The 13322-nt window shown below is 37.0% G+C and overlaps 1 protein-coding gene across 9 annotated transcripts in view; it reads right to left on the bottom strand.

The window, feature by feature from the left end:
- The window catches only part of ADGRV1 (adhesion G protein-coupled receptor V1), a 251512-nt gene extending 250284 nt beyond the window's left edge, over positions 1 to 1228 (bottom strand). For 6 of the 9 annotated variants that reach the window (XM_027877959.1, XM_027877992.1, XM_027877969.1 and 3 more), the window contains exon 1: positions 1084 to 1225. In XM_027877959.1, the coding sequence (XP_027733760.1) occupies positions 1084 to 1105 (22 nt within the window). In that variant the 5' untranslated portion in view covers positions 1106 to 1225. Of the gene's footprint in view, positions 1 to 1083 lie in introns of all 9 variants that reach the window. The other 3 variants (XR_003570537.1, XM_027878004.1, XM_027878011.1) reach the window with 2 other exon arrangements.
- Positions 1229 to 13322: the final 12094 nt, after the last annotated feature.

The raw sequence follows: 13322 nt of genomic DNA, 5'->3' as shown, positions 1-13322 counted from the left end.
AATCAGTAACAACAAAAATACCAGTAATAACAACAAATTAAAAATTGTATACTCCTGAAATGTGTAAGCTTTTACATTATCAAGTACTAGGCCATTTAAATTCTAAGCCTATAATACCACAAATTATTTTATTTCCTCATGAATCTGGTTTTTTTGTGTCTTCCCATGTGGAAACACTAAATCTATTTAGTAGGAGAAGCTTGTTTTAGGCTTAAGCAACAGATAAACTAAATATATCACATTCTTCCCTCAGTTACTAAACTACCTTCACGGCAGATTCCCAAAATGCTTAGTACTTAACTGAAGGACTCATTCTAGAAGGCGTGAGAAAAAAACACAACCCTTCAGCTTCTATATAACGAGTAAGATTTTTTAAAATCCCATGTTATTTCACATCTGCACTATAAAGCAATTATAGACTTACTAAAAAACAATGACTGATGTTTGGCAAGCAGTTCCTTATACATTGATCTTAACATTATCTGGGCTAGCAAGAGCAAATTATGCAATGCCTTACACAGAAACAGCATATGAAAAGCAAAAAGCAACAGTAACACTTACATGTCATATTTTAACATATTTTAACTATTAATATTTAAAACTCATTTCTTAGTAGATAATGATTTGAGAAAATTCATTCTTTCAACTCACTCTCCTTTGCAATATACAATGCACAGGCAGCTTCTCCACTTCGTTTATTTTCACCTAATTTAAACAGTCAATTAATGTTCTGTTCTTTTTTGAGAGTCAAAAATTGTCAGCTAAGGCACTTCAGACTGAGTTGCATTCTGATAGCATCCCATGAGAACAGGATTTTCCATTGGAAAGACTATTGTCTCCACCTGCCTGGCTCTGCAGAGCAGAAAGAAGAGCTGCCAGAACAACAGAAACCTTATCAGACTCTCACCATCCAGCTGCCCCTCGCGGGTGAGCGACACGCTCTGCCTGCCGCTGTTAAACCCTGTCCCTGCGGCAACAGGTGCTGCTGGCAGAACCCCGGGGCTGCACAGGGAACATCTCTGCAGCTGCTATAGAATGCTTCCAAAGTGACTACCACCTCAGAGAGAGAGACAGTAAACCTACCTGGACCTCGGGACATGAACATCCGCGTCTTCTTGGACTCCGCCAGCCGCCTGCACACCCTCTGTCACTCACGCATTATGCATTCCCCTCTCCTACTCCTCCCTCTGCTCTGCGCAGCGTTCAGCACTCTCCTCCCTCTCCTGACTCCTGCTGCCTTTCTACTGCTGTGGAGATAAAAAGGGGTGGGATGGAAGGGGATAAAATTTTTTCAAAGCCCAGCAATCACCCCCACGCTGCTGTAGTTGAGACAGCATGCTCCAGCCGCTGCCTTAGCTTGGACTGTATTGTTGTATTCCTGGGAGCAGCAAAACTGGCAGGTTTTATTACTGGTTTATGACAGATTTTAGATTCAAGTCCTCAGCTGCACCACAACATTCAGCTCATCTTCATTCACAGCTACTCAGTGCTCTCCGTGGGGAAACAATGTCCAATCCTAGATAAAACATTCCAGGTGCAGCCATTTGTCTAACTAATATCAAATTTGTATTTTTGGTCACCACCATTAAAAGCAAATCCTGAGCCACAACAGAGACACAAAGGCAACACTCAGATATTGTTAGTACTGGCCCCCAAAACTCCCAAATTCTCCCATTTAATGGTAAACAAGAATCAAAACTTCTACTTAGCCAATAAAGGATTGAAGGCAGGAATAGAGCACAGAAGTATTAGAGCCAAAAAAAGACCGGATCTAGAACACTCTATACCTTCTAATGGCATAGCCTGGTCACTACATCAATACTGTAATATGAGTTATGGTAATCGTAATTTGGGAATTATGTAAGCAAACTCAAAAAGGCAAAGAAAATGCTAAAGAAAGACGGAAGACGGAAGACTTTCTAAGTAGGAAAACTACTTAGTAAAAGAATCAGACCTCAAGAAGCATTTTGCTTATAAAAGTGATGCTTCAAAGTAGAAAGCATTCCACCTAACAAGTGCCACCCAGCCTAATGTAGAATCATAGTAGGATGGGATGAATTACCTCTAATAGGTGCTGATTTCCCTCCTCTCACTAAAGAGGGATCTCAAACGGTTATCTCAGAATACTACCTTTCAGATATATTGTACATAGCTACAGAGAAAATTCATGGATGACCTAATATACGGATGGAAAAGTACACATTAATAATCAGAATAAACTTCAGTTAGGAGTGGAGGAAACAATCCATTGGGATGATTCACCAAAATTCTCCTTTTTAAAAAAAAATCAAGTGTACTTTTTTCCTCTAAAAGTCTATGCTGTGCATCTAAAGTGAATTTAGGTTGTTGTTTTTGATAAGCTGTTTTACATGTTTAATCACTCCTTGCACTAGTTCACAGCGGTTTATCTATGAATATATTTTTGATCAATACTTCAATATGCATAATTCTTATGTACCAGCTCCAGTTTATCTGTACTGAAAAGAGACCAAGAAGCAGTCCTTCGAAGGTCAATACCAAAGAAGTCCTTCAAAGGCAGCTGCCAAATTTTGCATCAGACAGAACTTAATGTATGAGCATGAGAGACAAGTAGTATGTTTTTCAATACTGTCATTATTTTCTTATCTAAACCTCAAAATACAGATCCCATACTGTTTTTCCTATCTGGATCAACAGGTGGAAAGGATAATAGAGGTATATGATTATTTTTATCTTTTATTCTGTAATGTTGTTTCAGCTTATATAACTTACTGTCCTTTCGTCGCCCAGCTTCTGTGGGAAGTTTGGCTCCCAGCAACAATTATCTTAAGGGCTGCCTTAATAGTCATCAGTTCTCAATTACAGCAGACCTGAGCGTATGTTGCTAATTACTGAGCTAGAAAACCAAATAAGAGTGAGAACTCAGACTTGGGCTCACTGAGTCACGTGGCTGTTTTCATGGAGGTCTTTCAACAAAACTGCATTCAGATCCAAAATGACGGTACTTCTTCCAGTTCTCTCTGACTCAATATATGGTTCTCCGTGTTTTAATCTCTGAGGATTTCCTGATTAATTTTTTTTTTTTTTTCATTTTTATCATACCACTCCGGTGACCTGTGCTTCCTTTTGTTACACTTGAGTATGAGATAGAGTTCCCATGGGATTTTGTCAGTGATGGTCCTCAAGCAGCTGGAAGGCTGTTGGTGATTGACATGGGACACTCCACACACACTTTTAACAACTCAGCATGCAGCCCACACAGCACTCCCACCCTTTACAAATGTCAGGGACAAACAATCAGGTCTGGTATTGGCTCTTCAACAGATCTAGCATTGCACAGAACTATGCTTCAAGGTCAGCCTTACTTCTCTTTTCAATAAAAGCAGTAAATAAGGTGTACAAAGTACACCCCTCAATTCTTTGTTTGTTTGAATATCCTTTATTTTGAATTAATTAAAACTTTGTAAGTTAAAAATGGCTCTGCTGCAAGTAAACCAATATTGAAAGCATCAACAATAGAATCAATGAGCTCTAGTTTGTTTGTTTGTTTTGAAATCTTGCCTTTTCCTTTTATTGGCATCATCTGAAAGGAAAGACCAGGGAAGACGGAGTTAGAAGAAGAAACAGATCTCTGAGAAAGAACAAAGGACTTGAAGGAGTGAGAAGAAAAAACATCCTAACAAAGGGCTTCAGACAAATGTATTTTCTCTTTATATTTTAGTTTCTGTTAACAAAGATTTTTGTGTTGTATCAATGCCATTTTGTTTTCAGTAACAGGTACTGAAATCTTAATCTGCAAATACTAGAAAGCAAAAATAAATGCTGATAATGAAATTTTTATCCACAAATACCAAGAAATTGACATTTGTTTTCACTTGTGACATCCAAGTTTCAGAATTCTGAGCAAAGCAGTTATTTGGATGCAAGTATCAAAAAAGGAGATTCTCAGAATTTGGAATTTTGGTTCTGCACAGATTTCGACACAGCTCGATCTATCACCTTTTCTAGTCCTTTAGCTGAAGCAGGCTCAGCTACTCAGAATTAGGAACACTAAGCAAGTGCATAGCTCTTTCATAGATTAATCCTTAATTGAAATATACCAAACAAGTTATTTTTACATCTTTCCTCTTTATAAATAAATCACTGCAATATGAAACAACACTTCAAAACAGTAACTTCTACCAGACACTGTTCTGATTAGTTTCAGTGTATAGGACGATACTGCAGCTGATCTTACCTTTTTTCACAGACAGATTATTTTCCTGCAAGAAATTCACTAGAGCCTGGTGGTTGGCCTTGGGGGTTTTTAAAGTGAATTTTCTTTGAATGATGGTCCATGGTGCTGAGCACTTCTGCAAGACAGACCACATTAGAGGTGACTACAAACAGTTACATTCTTCCCTGTGCATGTGCAGGTGGCTTGATTTTTGATTCTGCTTAGATATTTGTTTTCAAGGATGATGTTTAGGATGCATTCCCCTTGTTCTTTCTTATTACTTCTTCTCAGTGTGATTCACACAGGTCAGCAGATCTAACTGGCAGTATTGCAAAAAACAGCATCCAGAACTACAGAACATGACCTTAGCAGCAAAGTCTTCAGGGAACTATGCTAAAAGTCAGGGTTCAAACGAAGGCAGAACTGACAAAGACATACCATAGAGGTGTGTTCATATCAGAGCCTGACTAGTCTCTACTATCAGGCTTCTTACCTGCTATTCTATAACATCTTAGGATCATGTTTGAGTTGTCTCTTCTTCAAAATGTGAAATGGGATTTCTGATCACTTTCTGGTTGTCACCCACCTGCACTCTCTGGAATTCCTATGCAGACACCCCATGCCAGAAAAATGCACAACCACTGCCAAGTGTCATGTGGTGCCTCCTCAGTAGTACTAGGCACTTGCTCTGCTCTCTTTCCTGAACATCCTTTTGTTGGGCTAGGAATGCTTTAATATTAAAATCTGGATTTTACGGCATAGCTTCCTGATGAATAAACAAACACATGGAAGAAAGAGCAAAAGGTACACAAATGCAAACAATACTAATAAACTGAGAAGACTAAATGACAAAATTTGAGTATTATGCTTCTGACTGGGTTGTTTATGCCAGACAAATTGATGTGGAGACATATGCAAGTAAATTCAGGTTTGATCCTATATTTTTCACAGATGTTCAGGATCTAAGAAAAATGAAAAGTTCCAGGCAGATTGTGCTCTTTTTCAATTAACAAACATTAATTTGTTTATGCTTCCTTTGATCAGATTCGCAAAGGTTAACCTTTATATGGTACAGCCTGTTACTGTATACTGACACAGTATGCTGATATTAACATTTTTAAAGAGCTTTTAACTGAAAAAAATTGAAGTATTCCTATTATTAGGAAAAAGTAAATGGTCCCTGGCATCTACTCATGAAAGCATGCTATATTTTAACACACATTACAGCAAAAATGCTATCATATAGTATTAACCTTTTGATTAATGAACTTAGGCTCTCATTTGACAAGACTTCCACAAAAAGTGAGATGACTTTTTAAAAATGTTAATTTAAAGGCATTAAAGTGAGCATTATGACAATTAATGAGAAAATAAGTTCTTTGTTTCAATTTATTGCATCTTGGATTTAGATGATCAAGCTCTAGCAGGCTATTTTGACACAATTTATGTCATTCTCTATCACTATGATGACACAAGACGAATGCCACCTCTGAAGGGATGGTTTGGTCTTATAAGGTTCTATAGCTGCTTTCAAGCCACACTGGATGCTTACTGGCTTGTGTGTCATATGGAAAAACAGCAAGATGAAAATCTGGCAAGAGCTGTCTTCTTGCTCCTCTTGTACAGTTACTGCTGTTAAATAAAGTTGGAGTCTTGTTTCTTCTAATCAAGAGCATTCAGCTCTTCATTTGCAGCATATCATTAATGATATACATTGTATGCAGCAAATCAGAAGCTCTTTCATAAAATATCCATGAAAACACACAACTTGTGAGCATGTCAAGCACTAGACTGTAAATTCAAAAAGAATGCTTACAAAAAGTACATTTTTCTGAAGGTAAAACATAATAAAGATATGAAAGCCCCTCCACAATCTCTTGCATCCAATTTTTTCCTAATTTCAAAGTCCCCAAAAACTATTTAAAGATAAAAGCAAGAGGATTCCAGCTGCTGCATACAACTTAAATTGTTTTCCCAATTCACAGCTAGGTATTCTGTTTGCTTCCTTTCAAATGAAGAAAACACTACTTAGAAACATAAAAAAAAATTGTTTTCAACCTAAGAGCTGACTCTTCTCTTTTCTGAAATTCTTTAAGTGAAACATTGGAATATTTTCTCACTAGTTGCTTACTTTCCTCCCTCAAAATCAAAACCAAATTACCTGAGTAAATGTGAAACTAAGTACCTACAATAAACACAAACTTTAAGTGAAAACCTGTAAGGCCAGAATTTCTGTCTCAGAAATAACTATCTTTCATGTCCATGAATTTATGTTCCTGACTGTGTGGAATCCTGGCATCAATCCTTGCTGTAATACTGTGCCTGAAGAGGCACTGCAACATCTTAGCATTCTGATGCTGAGATGGTGCTTCTGAGGACTGTTAAACATGTACAGGAGAAAACAACTAACAGCTGCTAACACAGAGGATAACACACAATCTTTTCAAAGTTGCTCTGCAAAGGAAAAAATGCAACTATTCTCAATATATGCTTTCAGTTTAACTTACACTTTGTGCTTCAAAGACCTTCAGGGTTTCCTTCTATTAATGCAATTCTTGATCTGCAACATTTTTAAGCTAATGAAACAACTGTATGTCATTATTTTCTATTATTTTTCTAAAATGTTATGTATTTATTATGTCACTTTTCCCTGTAATACCTTTAATTTGAGTACATTAGGTGTAAGAAGATGGATCATCAAACCATTTAATTATTTTAATATTGCAAACACCCTAAAACAACTGCATATAAAAGTTCTATACATGATTTGTTATTCTTTATCCAGATATTGCAGAAGCGTGCATTGATGAAATAACATCACTTGTTACATAAATATTCCTAGAAAAACATAATGCATGTAACGGTACTATGACACACACTTTTACATGGCCTTTTAATTTATGACATTCCAAATCAGAAGAGAGGTGGTTCAGACAAGAAATATAAAGGGATATACAGAGGAGAAACTACTGAAATGGATGTTTAGGGTACATGGTATAAAATAATAAACCCCACATTCTTAAAAATCTGTGTAAGATCAGCACACTTATCTTCTAAAGTTGCTTCCAGTTTATGCCCACCATGTGTGGTGCTTCCCTGTGGTTTGTTATTTTACTTCAATGGCAGAGGGAGGAAACCAGCAAAGCTCAGTAACCATACTGCATAGCACAATGTAACCATGGAAGCATTTGTCCACTTGTCAGAGCCTGTCCAGAATGATTCAGCCATTCATTTCACTGAATCAATATTGAAGCTTTTAAGATTTATTACTCGAGGGAGGAGGAAAACTAATAAAACAAACTCCTTGTTGCTTCCCATTAAACACATCTTGTCACGGTAGGCATATTAATACCTTGTAAACACTTTACTGATGCCGTGTGGGCGACGTTACTGACTCTCCCGACGAAGATTACTCGTAGTGCATTTGCATTCACATGCCTGATACTCACTGAAAGACTTAAAGGTTTCTGACATGTTCTGCTGTCCCATATAGAAGCTGAATCAACTACAAAGACAAAAGTTGTAAGAAAACAAGGGTGGGAGGAATCTGTTTTAAAATTCATGAAAACGCTCCCTTCGAAGAGTCTATTTCTACTAGATCACTCTCTTATTTATGTCATAAACCAAACACTCGCAATCATATGTTAGGTGCTTGAAAAAGTTGAATGGAATGATCTATTTTACAAGTACTAGAATACACTATAGTTATCTAAAAATTACAAATGCAAAACTGAAAAAAACATGTTTTGTATGAAAACCAACTATTAAGCTGTAAACTGATAAATATTCTAAATTACAAATAGCCATAGTACGGGACAATTTTTTTTGTTGTTGTAAGCAACTTTATACTGAAAATTTGAAAGGAGGCATAGCAAGATGCTTACAGCTACAGGATCATTACTACTATTAATATCAGGAGCAGAGAGTATTAATTCAATAGTGAAAATTGAAGGCATCTTAAAAACAGAGTTCCAGTATTTATCCACACAGCAGGCTGCAAATATCACACCTGCTGCCATATCAAAGATTTTCATGACCCTGAATCAGACTCTTTACCATAAGACAGCCCCCCTGCTCCTGCTCCAACTCCCTTCTACTATTTCCTCTCCCTTTTGCAAAAAGCTGCTCAGCATATTCCCCACTATTCCAGTCATAAGGAGCTTAAAACAAAGGATGAAAGTAATGCCAGCATATTTCAGAGAACTCCCTCGTTTGCCTATAGGCCTCTGTTCACATGGGAAGAATAGGAGAGGGGTGGAAGAGGCGGCTGCACAGCTGACAGAATTGCAGGGTGTGTAAGGGCACTTTCCCACTCAGTGGAGTGACATCAAAGGACGGCTTGCCAGGGAAAGCTTCTCAGCTGCAGAAATGTACCAGAGCAGAATATATCCACAGTAGAAACTGGTAGGACAGTGGGCTTGTAAGAAGGGAAAGTCTGTATCAGTGAAGAATTAACCTTATCCACAGTGCCACTAGTAAGGGTGAATTATCTGTATCAAGGAGGCCAAAGGAAGCTTCTGCCACAGCTGAAATCCTAATAATTAAAAAATACCATGTAACATTCAACTCCTGCCTGTGGCAGTAAAAACTACCAAAATCCTTAAGCTTTTTCTGTACAAAAAGCCAGTATTCTACATTCAAGTCTGGATAAGCGCACATCTTAGTGCAATAGTATAGTAAAAATTAAATCCAATTAAAACATAAATACAGGTTATGATAAAGGGAACTAGAAAGGAGACACTTTAAATTATGCTATATAAATTACAGAAGATAAAGACATTAGGGAAAACCATTATGTTGGCAAGACAGCGATAACTTTAATAATCATATTTTAAATGTCCATAACAATCAATTACAAAAATACAAAAAGAATTTAAGACTATAAATGCAGTCTGACAGTAAAACTAGCCAAAAGGCTTATGTATTTTACGTATAAGGAGGTAAAAGAAACTAATAGAGTAAATCATCCTGGATTAATTCTTAAGAATGTGAAAAAAATTAATAAAGAAAATAATATCTTATAAAAATGGTGCAATTTGGTTTAATTCTGAAATATTATAATTTGAATGACAGTAATTGTGCCGGTATAGGAGAACTGAATAGTTGGAGGACTTACTTTTTAATGTCATTACCACGCAGTAAAGACACAGTGCAATGCTAGTAAGCAATGAGTCCTGTTTAAATGGATTAAAAACTAGCTGGTGGATCTTAAAAAGCATTCTGCTGTAAGACGTCATGAATAAAATATATGTTTGTGGCAGAGTAGCAGAGAGAAGACTCTCCTAGTCAGGTATGAAAAATGTTACATTGATTATATGGATCACTATGACTAGATTTATTGCTAATACAGGATCTAAATACTGTCAATGCAGTACAAAATATAAGCAAGTCTAAAGGGTTACAGTATTAGCAGGCTCAGCAGGAAACATACAGGTTTGCAGTCTTTGACCTCACAGAATGCACAAATACAAAGCAACAAAGCAGCTATGGAGCTACTTTAGGATTTTATCTTCATATATGACCAGAGCTTCATGCTTTTACTCACTCATCCAAAAGTGAGTGCTCTCTGCCTTTGGGCTGGACATACCCTGCAGGCATCCCTACAGAGCTGAATTCCCACTCAGAAGCTGCCTGCAACCTTGGGAGATAGTGTTCCCCATTCGCCCTATCTCCAGCAGCATATTATACAATTTTGTAAGCCAGTGTGTACCAACCCCAACTGCAATCATCGGTGCTCCCCCATTCCTCCTGCAATTCCCACCTGGCGTTCTTACCTCAGGACAAATCCCATTGCCAACCAGTGATAACTGCAAGAGGGGAGGAAGTGAAGACATAACTATCTTTAGTCCCTGCCTCAGCATTCCATCATGAACAAATGAAAAAACTTCCATTATGTAGTTCAACAAGGGTTAAAAATAGATCTGCTGCTTCTCAACACTCTCTCCCTGTAATACAAAAATCACAACTAGATGTTTGTGATGTAAGTATTAGCAGAAAGGAAGTGACAGTATTACAGTGATACAGCTCACCTGGTAAGGTGGCTCCATTAAAATAAGTCATGTTAACACTGTTGAATACCTTCAAAGCTAAAATATAGGTCTTCTGGACCATTTCCATCTGAAGAAACTCAGAGAAGAGGCTCACCGTAAGTGTCCAGTGTGATTCTGTGACAGGGAAAAAAAAACCAAAACAAAACTAACAAAAACCACTGTAATCTTCTGACACACTGATCAACAGCAGATCAGTGACTAGCAGTTGGGGTGGTGGAATCCTTTACTTTTGTATGTAGCACAAATGGGGAGGATATTTGAAGTTGCATAAATCGTGTCCACACTTTAAAAGCAATGGTGAAACCCACAAAGGATCCAAACAAATCAAATTACCAAAAACTGAGAGCTAGAGAAAGCGGAGAACAGAAGATAACAAATTCTGAATGTTTAATTAATTAAAAATAAATGTGGTAAAGACTTGAGGACAGTGCAAAAATTCCCTCAGAGAAAAAACAAGATGAATCCTGAGAGGGTTTTTAACTTTATTAGGGGAAAACATACCAAAAAGTAACAGCTATTCCTACACTTTATTACAGCAAAAATCATCCTGCAAAACCAGGAAGGAATATATGATAATCTTCGAAAATCACAAACACACAAACAAAATCCCACAGAAACAAAACAAACAACAAAGACCTTCAAAAAACCCACTTCACTTATTACACTGCAGAAACACTTATTCATCAATAGAGTTGTACCAAAAGGAATGCAGAATCTTACAGCAAAATTCATCTGTGAACAATCTGAAAAAAATTTTCAAGAATCTATACTCCATTTTTGCATACTGTTTTTACCATAACTGATAGATTTTCTCATTCAGAGGATACTTGAGCAGAATAAAGTAAAATATAAATCGGAAGCAAATATGCAGTTCTTTACAGTTTTTTGAAAACTAAACATCAACCAACCAATGCACCCTACTGGCTGCATTATGGAAGACACATAGCATATTTCTATTCTGAATACACAATAAATTTAAATAAAATGAATTTTAAAAAGTAACTGATTTCCATCAAGTAACCAGAGGGAAATTGCAAATATATGAAATACAAAATAGGGAAAATACAGTCTCAATCCAGTGACTTTTTTTCATTATTTCTCATTAAAACCATAACACTACTAAACTAAAAACTTAAATTTTGGGATCATTATTAACCCATTCTTCTTATTGGAACCTTGCTAACTAAAAAGGGGTTTGGCTAGTTTTGAGGATCAATAATTGGACTTAATGACCTTAAAGGCCTTTTCCAACCTAAACAATTCTATCATTACAGTTAAATGTACATATGCAAATATTTCCACTGGAGAACAGACTATACAGTGTATGTACATTTAGCATTATTTGTTTCTTGCATACTTCTAGCATTCTTAAGTAACTCCTCTTACTGCTTCTTACAGTCACAGCTTAATGACTTTATTTGGTCTACAGTGGAGCTGCAGATCAACCTCAACATTACTATTTCCTACAATTTTCCTACCATTCCCAAGTACCAACCAGGGAATAGAGACAGACAGGCTGCATATTTATTCCTATGTGATTCTCTTACTAAGTCATAACTAATCACGCCATTCAAGCAATTAAAACTTACATTTAGATAACTGACACTAGCTATCTAAATGTAAATCTAGCCCTGTGTTCCCAAATCATATAATGACTTACAAAAACAGTGGTGGCATGTGACATGTAAGTAGTTTCCAGCTGGAAAGAGTACATCTGGGATTTTTTTTTAATTAAAAATTACTAACAAGTTATACCAGCCCTCTTATATCTCCTTTATAAGTCCTTTCTATTAATTTATTAAGATCTTTTTAATATTCCTGTGTATATACTTCATAATTCTAATCAGGCTGCACAAGACATAACATGACCAAGGGGAATGTGGTACAGATCTGTGCAGTTGCTGTTGGAATGCCATGGAGTGATTAACACTGACCCTGTTGCTCACTGAGAATGCACTATTAGGATATGCAAAGTAACTTACACGGGGATGGAGAAAGGCTGTATTCCTATTAGCATTCATGGCAGCTCCGGTCTTGTTCATCAAGTTTGGAATATACCCTTTGTTATTGATGGGAAAATGTCACTAGTTACAAATGGTAACACACAGGGGTGTAGCAGGGTCAAAGCAAACTTCAATACTTTCTTTTGCCCTCTAAGGCAGAGTGTTGCTTCAGCAGTTTTTTCTGACCTGATGGTACACCTTTTTAGATAAAAGAAATGGTGAAATTCCCTGTACTGATCTTTTCCACAGCCTCAACACCCGAAGATTAAAGAAAACCTCCAAAAGGATATGCCATTAGTGGTGTATGATGGGACAATCATTAGACACTGCTGCAGACATCACTGCATATGAAGTCTGTCTTCAAACTCCTCTCCAGGTCCACCCACCACTCTGACTAGTCTCATAAAACAGTCTTTCAACAGCATGAATAGGGTCTGAGTCATCAGTTTCCCAGCTACAGACAACTACAGTTGTTTCACTTCTACTACTGAAAGCTTTCTTTAAAAAACAAAACAAAACAAAACTGCTTCGTGCTGCAGCTATCCCTTGCTAGATGTGACATGACTCCTCTTCATAGATGCGACCCTCATTCACTAGGTTAAAATTAATTTTCTTCAACCCGTGAGAAAACTCACAGTTTATTGGGAATTCATTCAATTTTGTCATCTTAAATATTGCTCTTTCTGGAAATACAGTTGGTGTACTCGTATTTGGCATCCCCAGAAAGACATAAAATCATTCTGGGACTTGTACAAGTATGTTCACACATTTGTCATGTAATCTGACTATCCAAGCTTGTCTTTGTTGGAGTGAGGCTGTATCTAAGTCTTCAGTGCAGCTATGCTAATCAGCACAAGCTGTGCATCTGACCCATGATAAAAATAGAAGGCTTATTGCTGAGCAGGCTTTGACTGGGAAGATGCTATGAAAGAAGAAAAGAAATTGCCCTTCAAGGAGACATCACACTGTTCACCGTTAATTACATCTAGAACACTCAACAACAAAAATGTTATGTGGCTCCAAGCTCCAATAAAATATCCCTAGTTAGGTTACTAAATGGTTTGGAAATTGTCT

This window comes from Empidonax traillii, unplaced genomic scaffold (assembly GCF_003031625.1).
Source record: "Empidonax traillii isolate 1590-97213 ecotype Southwest subspecies unplaced genomic scaffold, ASM303162v1 scaffold4:size3804566, whole genome shotgun sequence".
NCBI classification, from domain to species: domain Eukaryota; kingdom Metazoa; phylum Chordata; class Aves; order Passeriformes; family Tyrannidae; genus Empidonax; species Empidonax traillii.
Note: the sequence above shows the minus strand (reverse complement) of the source record. Positions and strands in the feature narration are given on the sequence as shown.